This window comes from Anguilla anguilla, chromosome 14 (assembly GCF_013347855.1).
Source record: "Anguilla anguilla isolate fAngAng1 chromosome 14, fAngAng1.pri, whole genome shotgun sequence".
Classification (NCBI taxonomy): Eukaryota; Metazoa; Chordata; class Actinopteri; order Anguilliformes; family Anguillidae; genus Anguilla; species Anguilla anguilla.
In genome coordinates, this window is record NC_049214.1 from 5,097,376 (window position 1) to 5,113,937 (window position 16,562).

The 16,562-nt window shown below is 45.9% G+C and overlaps 1 protein-coding gene across 1 annotated transcript in view; it reads right to left on the reverse strand.

The window, feature by feature from the left end:
* Positions 1–16,562, reverse strand: part of si:ch211-196i2.1 (collagen alpha-1(I) chain) — a 129,075-nt gene that overhangs the window by 84,463 nt on the left and 28,050 nt on the right. The window contains exons 2-3 of the mRNA XM_035391561.1: positions 3,319–3,466; positions 2,803–2,961 (exon numbers count right to left, since the gene is read on the reverse strand). Of these exons, the coding sequence (XP_035247452.1) occupies positions 2,803–2,961; positions 3,319–3,466 (307 nt within the window). The remainder of the gene's footprint in view (positions 1–2,802; positions 2,962–3,318; positions 3,467–16,562) is intronic.

Genomic DNA, 16,562 nt, shown 5'->3' on the forward strand with positions numbered 1-16,562 from the left:
TATTTTAAAATAAACGTGAATTTTAAATGCGTCAGTGTGCATCTCGCTTTTTGTCATGGCCCTTGAGCCAGGTCATGACAGTTATTGAGCCTGAAACAGATTCCTGAGATTCCTTGCTGTGCATTGGCAGGCAACACAACGCAACACTACGCAACACAGCAGAACACAGAAAAAATGGGACTGAAAACAATACTATGCAGCAAGATAAAACACAATGCAAAACAGGTGCAGTGCACAGAAACATCATTTATAAGACACCTAGAGCAGGGTGTTTTCACGAGAAAAGTATTTAGTTGAAGTGCCGTGCATTTCACCAATATGTTGCATGTCCAATTAAACACCTCCCACAGGGATTTATTTACACATTTATTTACACGAACATTGTCCAGGAAACTGTAAATTAAGGAGGCCTAACGTATCCAGTTCAGCCCTGTATAAAAATTTTTATTACTCTGGGAAGGTAATCTAATTATACTCTTTTTATTTTCTTATAGATAACACCCACCAGGCACCCAGCAAGAAAACATAAAACCAGGCGTAATAACAATTATGGAAAAAAAAGGATGTTCACTATAAATGTAGATAAATTGTGGACAGGAATCAGAAAAGTACATCTGCATTAAAGTTAAATGTGTCCCTTGGTTTGCATTACCTCATCAGGGTGCATGCTAAAATGTATTTAGGGTCGAGCAGATGAATCCACAGATGTCCTACATATCCCCAAAAAGAACATCAGATCTGAGGATTCCCTGCACTGGAAATGATCTCTCTTCCACTGGCGAGACGGTGTGTTCCGATTCCCTGCCTTAACATGACTATTCACGAAGGGGGATCATCCCTAGCTCATAGCTTGCACAAAGAAATTGTCAAAACTATCAAACTTTCCTCGTTGAGGAAGCACAGGGGCCAGAAGGAACACCAGAGCTGACATTTTTGTTGGGCTGTGGCATTTTTCCCCGAGACACAGCCCGTGATATACTGCTCCAACTCCAAAATGGGGGAAAGAGCCTACTACCTGCGAGACTTATGAAGCCACTCTTAAATCACTGTCAAACTCTGAGCAAAGCCACAGGTGACACCAGATATATATCGCATTAGCTTTACATATCGGTTTGGCAGAAGTCCCTGCTTTCAGGGCCACTGGAAGTGTACAGTCACCACATCCTGTAGTTCATGTAAGCAGCTGGATATACAGTAGGTTTTTTTTTTTTGGGGGGGGGGGAGTTTTGGGGCAACTGCGGTAAAGACTCAAGGGCATAGGAAGAGCATACCTGTTCTAATGATTCTAGCACACTTACAGTTAAAGCTAAGCATGCACCATGAAGCCAAGCGTAGGCCTAGGAGAGAATTTCATGATGAACCCATGACAGACCAGGGCTATCACAAGCTGTCAGTCACTGGATCGGTACCGCCCCAGCTAACAAAAAATGTTCTCACAATGTTACTGGAATGTTTTGTCAATGTTATAACATGGCAGCAACATTGCGAGAATGTTTTTTGTCAGCTAGGCAGAACTGTCAGCTCCAGCTTTCCTTCTGTCCCCCAGTTTCCTGTCCACACACACAGGTCTGCTTTAGTAACACAAATTCTGCACTAATGCTGCATTGTGGTTTACAAATTCAAGAAGAGGCATGCCCAAGGAAACAACCGAAGACAGATGTTACGTAATGCTTATGCCAGCATCATCCACATTACATTATCTTGTAATAACAGTAGCACATTCTTTTCCTTAGCAACTTGCAGCATGAGACAAAATAAGTGCATCCGCTTGAGTTACAAGAGCTAGAGCAGTGGTAAACCAACCCTGTTCCTGGAGATCTACCATCCTGTAGGTTTTCACTCCAACCCAAACAAAGCTCACCTCATTCAGCAGCTAGAGCGTGATCTTGTTGAGCGGCTAATTTAGTAGACTCAGGTGTGCAAAATTAGGGTAGAAATAAAAAACTCCAGGACAGCAGATCTCCAGGAACAGGGTTGTGCAGCCACTGAGCAAGAGTGTCGGATCTGGTGATGTAACTACGCAGGCCTTATGGAATATTATTCAACTAAAGCTTTACAACAGCACATTGTGCTCTAGCTCAACTAGACCTTATTATATGGCTCTCCAGGACCAGAGCTAGTCAGCCCGGGTTCTGTAGAGTCTGTGGTACTGGTGCCTGGGTCACACAGCTGAATGGAAGAGATGCACAGAATCGAAGAGACACACTGAATGGAACAGACACACTGAATGGAACAGACACACTGAATGGAAGAGATACACTGAATGGAACAGACACACTGAATGGAACAGACACACTGAATGGAACAGACACACTGAATGGAAGAGATACACTGAATGGAACAGACACACTGAATGGAACAGACACACTGAATGGAACAGACACACTGATTGGAACAGATACACTGATTGGAACAGATACACTGAATGGAACAGACACACTGAATGGAACAGGCACACTGAATGGAACAGGCACACTGAATGGAACAGACACACTGAATGGAACAGACACACTGAATGGAGCAGATACACAGAATGGAACAGACACACTGAATGGAACAGACACACTGAATGGAGCAGATACACAGAATGGAACAGACACACTGAATGGAACAGACACACTGAATGGAACAGACACACTGAATGGAACAGGCACACTGAATGGAACAGACACACTGAATGGAGCAGATACACAGAATGGAACAGACACACTGAATGGAAGAGATACACTGAATGGAACAGACACACTGAATGGAACAGACGCACTGAATGGAACAGACGCACTGAATGGAAGAGATACTCACTCGTAGTGGCGCTGCTGGGTGGTGACCAGGGTGAAGGTGTAGGGGTTGAGGCGGATCTGCAGCAGGATGTGGCTGTGGGGGCTCAGGAGGGTCAGCAGGCTGCGCTCCTCCTCCTGCGTGCTGCGCAGCTGCAGCAGGAGGCTGAACTCGTCCGCAAATCTGCGCAGACACAGACGCCAGGTCACTCACAACTCACACACAGGGGATGTAGACATTACAGGAAGAGTGTTTGCGAACACACACACACAAATATATCAGTTTGCCAATACAGACCACAGAAGTGTCTGCATTTGCACAAATGCAACAATAGTAGTTTTGATTGGCACAGACACAACAACTTAACAAAAACATCTTAACCCTCATATTATGTATGGGGCCAATTAGACTGTGTTTAATACATCGTAAAAGCTAGTTGCATGCATGCACACACCATACACAGCCATCTAGCCTACCTGACCCCTGACCCCTGACCCCTGACCCCTGACCCCTGACCCCTGACAGGCAGACAGGGCTTACCTGGCTCCAAAGACCTGGCGCAGGGGCAGGGAGAGGGTGGAGTACTGCCCCACCTGCAGCACAGGGCACTTCTGTCCCTCCAGGGTGATGGAGGAGTTACTGCTGTTCCCCACCTGCCAGAAGAGCTGCTCCAGCAGGTCCACCTCCTCTGTGGTCACACACACACACACACACACACACAGATACAAACGCGCACACACACACACATACACACACACACGCACACACAGACAAACACAAACGTCAACCTCAATGTATCGCTTACATTCTTGGAGGCAGCATGTTCACCAGTGTGAATAAGCTGCCGGTGGAACAACGATCCTTGCTTTCTGTCCCACAGGAACCATAAGATTCAGCCTCCACTGTCAGAGAATAGCATTGTCTAAAGCTTGCAGACCTAGTCAGCCGTATTATTTAATTACGCATGTAATGTACTTGCGTAATTTCTTTCAAGGACCTCACCACATGGGAACTCACCCCAACCCCCAAACCAATGAGAAAGCCCCCCCCGCCCAACCCACCCCCCCCACCCCGACTCGGATAATGCACTGGCAGCCATTATGAGACAGAACACTCAACACACATTAGACGAGGTGGAGAGGGATAGACTAATTAAGGCAATTAAACTCGGGGGTGATTACATGACTGGGAACTCAGCCAAACACACCAGCATGTACCGCAGAACCAGGCCTTTTGTCTTCTGTAAGTAGAGAACATGGAATGTGTAATATGAACATGAAAGCATTGCAGGGAGAGGAATGCACCCGGGCACACTGCAATCACTGGCCATCTCTCTGGCGTGCCATGCTGGGCAGCACGGCAGTACAATATCCAGAAGAACAGGGCCTACAGGAGGCAGGTTCAGTTCACCTGGTGCGCCACTGTGGTCAGAACCCGCGAGCAAGGTACTCGACCTGAACTCCTTCCGTAAATATCCAGGTATATAAATCCCTATATGCACTTATTGCACGTCGCTCTGGATAAAAGTGTCTGCCAAATAAGTGTAATGTAATGTAAATAGATGTTATGCTTAAAAAAAATGTAACTGTAGAAGCGTTTAAAAATGTAATGACGTACCGTAGTCATTCTAGAAAAGAGTGTCCGCTAAATACCAAAATGTTAAACGTACTTTTAGATGTATTGTGATGCACATGCCAATGGACTGTTAGAAGTCCCAGACGCTTCACTCAGGTGGGGACCTACTGGTACCAACCATTCACCAGTATAACAAGAGCGAATCCGCAATAGCTGCGACCGCACACGCGCATGCATCCGTGTGTGCATGCATCCACGCACACACCCTCACACAAACACGTGACCTCTTCTTTGGCTCATGACCAACCTTTCCACAAAATCTTGTGCAAATCTGTGAATCCATTCGGGAGTTATGTGCCTTTTTGGCCACGCCCCCTTTTGGTCAATCGGCCTGAAAGTTACTCAGCTCTACCTTTGGTCATGACCAACCAACCGACCGACCAACCGACAGACAGACAGAGCTATAGAGCTGCGGTCACAGCTAATTAAAAGGACAGTCACAACTTGCTGGTGCTTTGAATGAAACAACACATCTGTGCACGTAACAGATATGATACCTTCAGTGCAACATATCATTTGCAACACGACGTCAGGGGAAACCCTCCTCCAACTAAAATAACCTGACTAACTCAGCCAAATGATATGCTTGGTTATAATAAATCATTCGGAATTGTTGAACTGAACTGAAGAGACGTTGCATACAGATGACTACGCCAAGTGTTATTACTTGATTGCATTTGGCTGTATGCGTTTGACCTGCGAGACTTGGTCTTCCTCCAGCAACTTAGCCGCCCAGAGCTACAGTGTTATGATGTGCGCATCAGTGGAACACGTTGTGCTCCTGATCCAAATTGAAATACACCGTCTTCAACAAACAGGCTCTTGAGCAAAATGCAGACGGGGTGGTGCGTTTTTTCTTTTTCCTTACGGCCTTATGTGCGAAGAGGAACACACTACCAGGAGCCCACGATTTTAGAATCATTGGAAAAAACACAATTACCTGCTTTTGGCTTTGCCATTTTTTTTTTTTTTCTTAAGAAAAAATAAAGGCCAGGCCTGTGTTTGGGTTGGTTCATTAAAGACACTGGGGGCCTGTTGTAACTGCAAACCACCCCCCCCCCCCCCCCCACACACACACAATCTTTTTTAAAACTTTCTCTCGTATTTCCAGGCTTCTATGGTGCTTTGTGCAGTAATTCATTTCTCTTTTACTCGCTCCTTTTCCTGCTAGTGGCACAGGACAACCATTTATTTTTTTAGGAGTCCACAGTGGGCGTCCGCCATTCTTCATGGTCATGCATTGCGGGACAGGGGGCAAAGGGGTGCGTGGGGGGGGCAGGGGGTTGGGTGCAAAATGAATGGTCGTCCTGGGGCGGCCGGGGGCTTTAACGGCCTCATGAATGTGGCATTTATCGATGACGGGGGAGATGACTCATCGGGTCCACACCGGCCCGAATACAGACCAACACAGAGGCTGCTCTGTGAGTCTACGACCCCGAAACCAGGCGGCTCCAGGTAGGGTCCTGTGAGCAGCAGTCATTAGGTGAACAGCTCCTGATGTGGGGGGGGGCCCACTTCCATGAAAGGCTGTGTGGTGACTGTCAATCCCCCCCCCCCCCCCAAAAAAAAAGCTAAAGGAAATGTAATGTGCAAACAATTATGATTGGTCATATTCTATTACAAGGAGGCGGCAGCTTCTTATTTTTTCTTAGAAGGACTGATTAAGAAGCTCAAATTTAAGGCTTATCTAGAGGTAAAAATGGCAAAAATGTTATAAATTGATATTAAAATTTGAAATAGTGATGATGATGATGATGAGAAAGACACCTGATTTAATTGTATAGAAGATGATCACACTGGACATTTTGGCTCCAGCATTCTCTTATGCCTTGAGGTGCCACATGATAATAGACTTTCTTTCACACACAAAAAAAAAGTTGCTTGCCTCATTTCTATATTAAGCAAAGCATGCCATCAAGGTCAAGGTTAATATAGCTACTGTATAGTCTCTACACAACAACAACCTCTCGATATGCTGTTTCATATGCCAAGGTAACTTAGTGAGAAAGAAAGTTAATTGATACACCAAAAGATTAAAAATAGTTTAAGAAACCATGGCAGCTCCTGCAACAGGAAAATTTTCACAATAAATTTACTAACTGCTCTTTTCATTACATTACCAGCTGAAAGTCTCAGAGAATCCAGTAAACACATTATTTTCGTGAATCCATAGTGAGCGATAGAGCCATCCCTGCAGAAGAAAAAGTGTGGAAAGAACTGCACTTTGGACTACAAGCCACTTCTGAGAAATCAAAAAAGACAGCCAAAAAAGTAAACAATAACTGTAACCACGGAAAAAAACGTGTTTGCTTTTGCGACCTTGCAAGAGTTTCACTGCACCTCAAAGGATTTTGATCTGCACCATAAATACACCAAATGGAAATGTACCATGTACACACTGCTTATTGTTCAGATTCTCAGATTCTGTTATGGGTGGGGGGTTATTTATTTATTTTAAAGTCTGTACTTTTAGGCTTACCTAAAAGTGATTACTTTTTCAAGTTTCCCAGTAACAGAGACCTGGAAATTAGTATCTAAAAGTGCATAGAAAGGAGGCCTGCATGCTATAACTGAATTGAATACATTCCAACTCTTGTCATCAAGCACACATGGAAATCATCTCAAGTGAGAAGATGGGTTGGTAATTAAAGAATCAGCCATTACACACATCGGGGGAATCCATCTTTCCGCGGTAATTGCCTTGACATGAGATTCTCCTTTTTCATAAGGCTCGTTCTCAGGTTCAGTGAGGACAACCAGAGCATCTTAATTATCTCAATTACTTGTACCGAACGTACACTGGCTGCTTGATGGAAAGAGCATAACTTCGGGGGCTAAAGGGGGATGCAGAGAGCGAGAGATAGAGAGTAAAAGAGAGAGAGACCATCTCGTGTAAAAAAAAGAAAGAAATAAAGATATGGAAAAACCCTCTTTTTACCTAAGTACATCAGTCACTCCTGCAGGAATAACGATTTGTCTCATTTATTTCATTTTTTTTGTTGGAGGTGGAAACACTGGAGGGGAAATCCTTGTATTTCCACAGTTCTGTTGCACCACACACACGCACATACATTCATGCACACACAAGCAAGCACATGCATGTACATAAACACATGCAAGAAGTAAGCACACGTGTATACACACACACACACACACAAGAAAACCCATGCATGCAGAAACACACTTAATGGAAATCATCGCTCAGTTGAGACCAGAGGTGGGTAACCCGGCTTCAAAGAGTAAAAAGACTGACCATGTATTTGCTCCACCAACATGCACTAAACAGCTGAGATTACAATAATTAGTTCTCCTATCATGCTGAAGAGTTATGCTAATTAGAATCAGCTGGTTTAGTGCATATTGACGGAGCAAATACATGGTCAGTCTGTTTACTCTTTTGAAGCCCGGTTACCCACCTCTGTTTGAGAGCCCAGGCTCCTGCCCCTCACGCTGTCCGCTGCAGCCCCCCAGTCATGCACCCCAGCCCTCTCCCAAAACAGCGCTTCCACAGCAAGCACGTCCTCAAGTTTGTGTGCATTTCAGCACCTTTCATTAGCCTTAGCGCACACTTTAGCTAGTTAACGTACAGTTTGCCCTCAACTGGACACCTGTAAAGATTAAGATTTAGTAGCTTTTCTTACTAAAAATCAATGTATTTTTAACTAGTAATGTGCAGTGTTCGTTTACCAGTGCCTATCCCGGGTGGGATGAAGCCCAGCGTTTAAACTGAGGCCAGCTCCATCCGATAGCCAGTTAATGACATACTGTAGCACAGGCCAAGGTTTGAACCTGTGACCACAGTGCTGAACCTCAATGTGAATGACTGGAGGAGTAACTTAAATCTGAACAGTTTTTGTAAGTGTAATGATGGACTCCCAAATATCAATAAACAGTTTTGAGCAGTCAGGCGGCTTTTGGACGTCTGCTGGGCTGCACGATCCTACCAAATGCTTTGGGCTATTATTATTTAAAAAAAAGGTCCCAGGCAGCCATTGTTACGGTCATTTGAGAAACCGATGACATTAACAGGTAAAAGCCGGGTGGAGCTCAAGCCTGTTTTTCTCACTTGGCTGAGAGTGAAATGACAGGACTCCTGTCTGCGGATTCCACAAAACAAACGAGGAGTTTCACCGGGAGAGCGTAACGCGTGCGGAGGTTCACGCCATCTCCCCCAGTTCCCCTCCCCGCTGGACAGGCGCCCCGACCAACCAGTAGGAGTCGCTAATGCAACGATCAGGACTCATACCCTCACCGGCTTCCCCACTCGCGAACACTGCCAATTGTGTTCGTAGGAACGTCTGACCAAGCTCAGGAGGTAAGAGCGCTTGTCTGGCAGTCGGAGGGTTGCCGGTTCGATCCCCCGCCCTGGGCGTGTCAAAGTGTCCCTGAGCAAGACACTTAACCCCAAATTGCTCTGGTGAATGAGAGGCATCAATTGTAAAGTGCTTTGAATAAAAGCGCTATATAAATGCAGTCTATTTACCACTTACCGCTGCCAGGGATTGAACCTGATATATATACACATTTGCATGTATTGTGTTTTCTGTGTGTGGCACCAGCTGGGCCGCAGCTCTCACCTGTGCAACCTGGCCAGTGTGGGGTCAGCGACCTGCTCACCACGTACAGCAGAGACGCAAACAAACGAACGGGACGTCCGTGAGCCCTAGAGATGCAGAACGTCGCATTGCTGCATCGCATGGCTGATTTACTGAACAGACTTCCTTTTAGCAGCTTTAAACAAGTGCGCAGTCGGATATTTTGCATGGAAATTTGGGGATCAGGCCCTCCCCATGCCAGGGGTGCTGCCCCCCCCCCCCCAACCCAGGACTAAAAAAAAAAGCAGCCTGCTGGTTTTGAGTCAGATGTCCTTGATTCCTAATGCCCCTAAACTAACTACAAAAAAAAACTAGATTGTCTGGAATTAAATTTAATTCCCCTCCACCCCCCTCAAGGTTAAAACAGGTCTGGTGCCACATCAAAACCTAATGAATGCAGTGAACAAATGTCAGGGTTCCACATCTAACATAAAGAGAGAGAGAGAGAGAGAGAGAGAGAGCGGAGGGTCTGGTTAGTGTTACAAGCCCCATGTACTGCGATGACTACAGTACACTGGAATATCAGGCATTCCAGCCCCACAGCTGCTCACAATTCCTTTTGTTTGAAACGTTCAGCTGAGGGCCACAACTCTTTCACAAAAACAGGATGCCAGTCCGTCGGATTCTGTTGTGCGCCCTGTAAAAAATTGCTACAGCATGTTTCGTGAGCACTGGGGGGGGGGGGGGGTGCGATGAAGCTGATCGGGGTGACGGATGAGTGTCCAACGCGAGAATGTGTGAATTATCCTGCCGCTTAAGGGCCCTGGCTGCTATGTGAAAAATGCCCACCAATCTGCCTGAGTGTACACAACACGCGACTGCATATCAACGGATCCGTAATTCATACGCGATTACAATCCTGGATGACCTGTTCTCTTCATCCCACATTCTTATATGTGGGTGCTTTTATCCCTCCATCTCAGTGTACAAGTGGGTGGAATGTCATTCATGACTGCAGCAATTTGATTGGTTGTGGGATCGGGGGAGCGGTCCCATTGTGACCAATCAGAGGAGGAGACAATCGGAATGGCAAAGAAGTCTACAGAGATTCTTTTAGATATGATAACTGCATCTATTACATGATCTGCTGTGATACTGTGTTTATTTACTGCTTAAACAAGTTTTTTTTCAATGCAAATGACCAATGTCTGAATTTGAAATTGAGAAAGAGAAGGAGAAAGGGAAATAGACAGAGAGGACAGAGTATACTGTACATGTAGCTTTGTCTTTTACCATAAAACCAAATATCAATCACGTCTGGAAAAAAAAGAAAACAAATGAGAAAAAGTATTGCTAAAAACATTTCCACGCACAGACATTTTCATTTAAATATATATATTTTTTAAAGTAAGTTAGGTAGAACCAATTTGGAATAAGAAAAAAGAACCACACTTTTAGGAGACTGGGGGTGGAATAAGAGGAAGATGGGTAAGAGAGGAGGGGTCGGTGACATTAAGTGCAAAATGAGCATGGAAATTCAGGCCTATTTTGTGAACACATCCACGTTCCCAAAGTAATTCAAACTGACAGCGCGTGAGTTTAGTGAGGAAATCATGCATGACCCACATCTAACCATACCTACCCAGTGCAGAATGACCCCTGGTCCACAGTCCACACGCACATGCACACAGAGGAGAGAAAGAGGTGCAGACAGGACACATCTTGAGCCCATGTGCAAAGAGAATCAACCTGGACCAGGTCAGGCACTATGATTGAGTAAGGGGAGGTGGGGGGGGGTTGAGGATTTAGGGTGACGACGGAGAAAGTTGTAGACTAAAAACACATGACTGAAAGACGGGGAAATGTTTTCATCTTAAAGCACCGATCCTTCATTTTTTAGGGGATTAGGCCTGTGGTGACTGACTGTCACAACCAGGGCTAGATAGCTAACTAGTTATCTAGTTATACCTAGTTATGTGCTCCAAGCCTGACGTGAAGTACAAGTGGATTTATTTCTTAATTACACCATACTTTGGAGCGTATCTCCTTTGTAAAACAGTTTCCAGAAATTAAACTGTACATATTTCGAAGAAAATAAATGGACGTCCATTTTCCAGTTCTTAAATTAAAGTGTTTATTAAAGCTATATATAAATAGCCAGTATAAATGCACATAAAGAGGAGAGTATATTTCATATACACTTAAAGTCGATGATGCGATGGCCTTTTCCAATTATCTGCCTATGGCATTGATAAGGCAATGTACGTAAGCTACCTTGACCCTTGCTGGTAATGTGAACATTGTGTTAATGTACAGTAGATCAATTACATCCACAAAACATGTATTCGAGTATTGAGCCCACATGCAAAAGCTGAATACAACTGAAAAATACATTGTGCACTGTAGGACCTGCAGACCCTGGTGTGTCCCCTGCTCAGCTCTCTTGACACTGGTATCTGTATTAATGGCCAGGTTTTGGTCTATTGCTAATTAAGTTATTTATGTTTCAGCACTTACTGTCTGTAGAGCCACGCCCCTCAAAAAAATTCAATTGGTTTTATTAGAAAAGGGAGGCCCAGAGCAATATTCATTCATTCAATTCAATGTTCATTCTCATACTACAAATCCCAGAATTCCATTTGAAATAGAACTACACCCCCAAATAAGTCAGCATGGTTGGCTTGTTGGTGTAGTACTAGGAGTATATTGAATGTGGACTTTTCTTAGACAATAATCCAGCGGCAGTGTATTTTGGAGAGATAGTCAGCAATGTCAGCCAACATGATAATACTCAGCAATCAGTCAAACCTAATTTTTAAGACAAAGTGTGGACAGATGTGGTTAACATTTGATTCATTTCCTGTTATTTCTATCCACAACTCTAAAACTAGAAAAGGAGGAGGTTAGCCAATATCTTGATTAGGCCAATTTAAACCCAAACAACTTATACCTAAAGTAGTTTGAAATACTGCCAGTTTTAAAAACAAAGTTTTATGACGTCTCTCAGTGGGCTTACCAAACACACCAACTGGCCCAAAAAAAATATGCTATTAATTCAGAAATTCACAAGGCAGAACGATGAACGCAATCAAACTTTCAGAAACAGAGCTTATCAAACTCAAAGAGGCATAATTTGAATGGTAGCTGATTTGGAGCCATTTCACTGGAAGCCAAATTCGCTGAATGGGAATTTAAAAATGATTATACTTATCAGGTCTGATACAGGCCTATTAATATGAGCAATGCAGTAAGAATGAATATATATAAAGACGGCTGTTTCCATGGAAATCCATTGGAACGGCAGAGAGAGTTGCCATGGATATGGAACTTTGTTAATGAGATGTAGAAAGGGGGAAGGGGTGTAACAACTACAGTTATAGCAAAGCTCCTTGAACGTGACCATTCCAAGGCTGGCAAGGCAGGAGTATAAAGAGCTCCGTTCATTGACTAGCGATCGGTAACAGACTGAAATACTGCATTAACCGGGCAGCTGGACGTTGTTAGAACACAGTTTCCCGAGCAGCCACGGAACAGACAAACTCCATGATCTCTCCTAATCTACACAGTGATTTACCTCTGGCAGACCGCCATTTTGGATTCTGGCAGGGCCCCAAAGCTGCTGAAATCGGAGAGAGAGGCAGACCGGACCCCATAAGAGAGTGAGGGGCTGTTCTGGTTAGCAGGGCAGTTGGGGATAAAAGGGCATGTGGGGTTGCCAGGAGGGGCTGTGCATGGTTGCCAGAGTTCCCATATTGGTGGGTTGGTGGAGGGGATCACTTGCTGCAGTGTAAGAGGAAGCAGGAGTGGCTCCACTTGCCAGATTGTCTGGGCTTACCAGGGCAGCTGCAGTTGCCAGATTGGCAACGGTGCTGTACCTTCTACAGTGTTAGCGGAAACAAGAACAGCTGTTTGTTTCCAGTCACTTGGGGTTGCCAGGAGTGGCTCTTAATGCCAGGGAGAGTACATTTGCCAGGGCATCTGTAGTTTCTTGGATAGGAAGCTCATGGGAAGGACAGTGGTGGTTGCCAGATTAGCTACATTCCCAATGTGGCTACAATTTGTACAGTATTAGAGGAAGCAGGTGCAGCTGTACGCGCCAGTGCCTGGGGTTGCTAGGGGATGTGTGGTTGCCAGGGAAGCTGTAGATGCTTTGGAGGTAGTGAATGCCAGGACAGTTGTGATTGCCAGTGCCTAAGGGTGCCAGGGTGAATGCAGTTGCCACACATGGCAGACTTGCAAAACGACCAGCACCAGCAGGCCCAAGCAAGACAATGTTGGATAAACCCGTTAAGCTCTTAGGGTCAGGCAGGACAAAAAACCCTTAAATACTTGGACTGAGACCAGACCTCAGTGGTTGACATGTGTTCTACTGCGCCAGAGCGATTTACAGCAAGCGCACACACAGAGAGAGAGAGAGAGAGAGAGAGAGAGAGGGAGAGAGGGAGAGAGACAGAGAGAGAGAGAGCCAGAGAGGAACAGAGAGAGACAGAGAGGGAGAGAGAGGGAGAGAGAGAGAGAGAGAGAGAGAGAGACAGAGAGGGAGAGAGAGAGAGAGAGAGAGAGACAGAGAGGAAGACAGAGAGGAAGACAGAAGGGGGTGATGACCTTGATTAAAAACGGTTTAGGATCAGTCACAGCGCACAGGGCCAGGCTCTGTAACAGCAGCAGGGGCAAAAAGGGGCTTATTGTGTTTGACCACGCTCCACTCACCTAGAGCACGTCCTGAAAAAACACAGAGAAAACGAACCCCCGTGGAGTCCTTCTCCTCCTCTCCTCTCCTCTCCTCCGTGGCTGCTGGGGAAACTGTGTTCTAACAACGTCCAGCTGCCCGGTTAATGCAGTATTTCAGTCTGTTACCGATCGCTAGTCAATGAACGGAGGTCATTGAGATCTTTATACTCCTGCCTTGCCAGCCTTGGAATGGTCACGTTCAAGGAGCTTTGCTATACTGTAGTCGTTACACCCCTCCCCCCTTTCTACATCTCATTAACAAAGTTCCATATCCATGGCAACTCTCTCTGCTGTTCCAATGGATTTCCATGGAAACAGCCGTCTTTATATATATTCGTTCTTACTGCATTCCTCATATTAATAGGCCTGTATTAGACCTGATAAGTATAATCATTTTTAAATTCCCATTCAGCGAATTTGGCTCACAGTGAAATGGCTCCAAATCAGCTACCATTCAAATTATGCCTCTTTGAGTTTGATAAGCTCTGTTTCTGAAAGTTTGATTGCGTTCATCTCCCTCCATCTCGTCTCTCCCTATTCGGGCGTCCCCCTCCCCTCTTTTCTCTTTTCGTGGCGAGGTGGGACCGGCCCGGCCGTCACTCAACGGGCAAGCCGGCGCGGCCCCGCCCGGCCTCCGTACGGGGTCAGTAACACGAGACAGAAAACCCCAAACGCTATCGCTTCCGTCGTCGAGCCGTCCGGGGGGCCGGGGGTTGGGGGGGGGGGGGGGGGGGGGGGGGGGCGGAGGTCAGGAATGCGGCGCATGGCGCATTTCGCACACGCGCTGAACCGTGAAGGAAATGAGCGGGGGGGGGGGGGGGGCGCAGCGGGCGAGCAGGCGAGCGAGCAGCGTTTCACGCCACGCAGCACCAGTTTTAAACCGTCCCGCCGGGACAAGCACACGGCACCACCATCCGCCTCCGAACGCCATCCTCACGAGCGCGAACGAGGGGTCCGGGAGGATTCAGATTCAGATTCAGATTCAGATTCAGATTCAGGCAACTTTATTGATCCCAAGAAGGGCAATTCATTTGCAGCTCACCCAGTCCATACACACGACTCCAAAACTCACAGACAAGGCAGTTATATGTCAGAGGCAACAGATCAACATACACGGGTCGATACAAGGAAAGGAAACAACGAGCAGCAATAAATAAAATAAAACATTTTGTTATAGGTTTATATAAATAACCGAGTTTAAAAGAATGTAACAGTCATTTAAAATGACTACTGTCGGTGTTTAGTAGCCTGATAGCGGAAGGAATGAAGGACTCAAAGGAGCGGTTTGTTCTCCTAAGGGGCACATTATAACGCCAGCCTGAGGGCATTACAGGATGAAGACAGCTTCCTAATGGGCGGTGATAATCTGGAGTCGATGACCCCATCTGCTGACCTTCAGGAAGCAGCCGGAGAGCACTGTGTGCGGGAGGACTTCCACAGCAAGAAGAGTCATCAAGCCCCTCCTGCTCATTCTGAATGCTGCAGCTCATCTCATCTCAAATCAGCTGAAACGCACTCATTTCAGGCCCCTCCTCATCTCTCTTCACTGGCTACTGTCGGACGGTGACCCAAAAAAACAAAAAACAAATCTGTGGTCCTGGCAAGAGAAACAGCACCCTGTTACCATGATCGACCCTCACCCTCCTGCCAGGCCACTCCTCGACACGTTAACTGGCTACAATAGGGGGCGTCCTTTCGACCGAGTCGCTTCTCTATCCTGGCCCCGCGGTGGCAGAATGAGCTGTGCCTACAGGAGACTGAAAAGGCACCCCTGTAAAACTACACCCTGGCTCACCAGAGGCTGAACATCTCACACGGCTTTACCAGTCGAACCTCTGCTATAACTATAACTACACACTCTAACCCAGTGGGCTCAAACTCAAAAAGTGCCATGGAGGGCCGTGTGTATGCTGGTTTTTATTCCAGCCTCAGATCTTGATTATATAATTAGTTCAATTATTTGCTGAATTAGGGATGCAGGTTTGCACATAATGGTGACCCGCATTGTCTAAATAAAAACTTTCTTATGTTCTGTGCTTCAATGCAGCGCATAGGGCTGAAAGAGTAAATGGACTTGATTCAGGCAGCATTAATTGGTTGGAATGAAAACCTGCATACACACGGCCCTCCATGGCAACGAGTTTGAGACCACTGCTCTAACCCATTTGCTTCGTATTAATATCACATTCTCTGCTTCATTCCCGCTCCTACCCTGGTATGTGACTTTGTCGTAACGTTATGTAACGACTACAGCTGCAGATCGTAACCCTGATGAACTGGCACCAGTGCCGTGCATTGCATCAGCCTGCATTATGCAAGTCGTTCTGGATAAGAGCATCTGCAAAACTACATGCCTACATGTAAAAATTTAACCAGGGGGTGTAAAACAAGGGCCGATAAGTTTTTGCGTTCCACGCCAAGTTCTCGTTCCTCTCTTATTTATTTAGCCCAGTCATTTGATCTGACGGTCCTGATAGTAGTGAGCTACAGCTGTACTCCGCACTCGTACCCTCAGATGAAGCCGTTTGGAACAAATCAGCACGTACATACACCAGCTCTCAGGACTGGCGTTATTCAAGGCTGTATAAACGTCGCGTGCACCGAGGTGGAACCGCGATGAAAACCACAGCGATGGAGGCGCGCCTCGTTTTCATAAACGCAACTCAGCGACTCAAATCGTGTTTTCCCTCTCAAAGCAGAACAAAACGCCTCGAAAGTTACTGAATGCGCTCGACCACCGCCACCACAGCTTCAAAATAACGGGGACGGGGGGGAAAAGAAAATGTCAAGAAAATTTAGGGTGCCATAGCTCATGGCTCTCGAGAAAACCTCTCGTCATATCATTTACGACCTTCAGAAATGGCTGCTTGGTTTTTTTTGGAT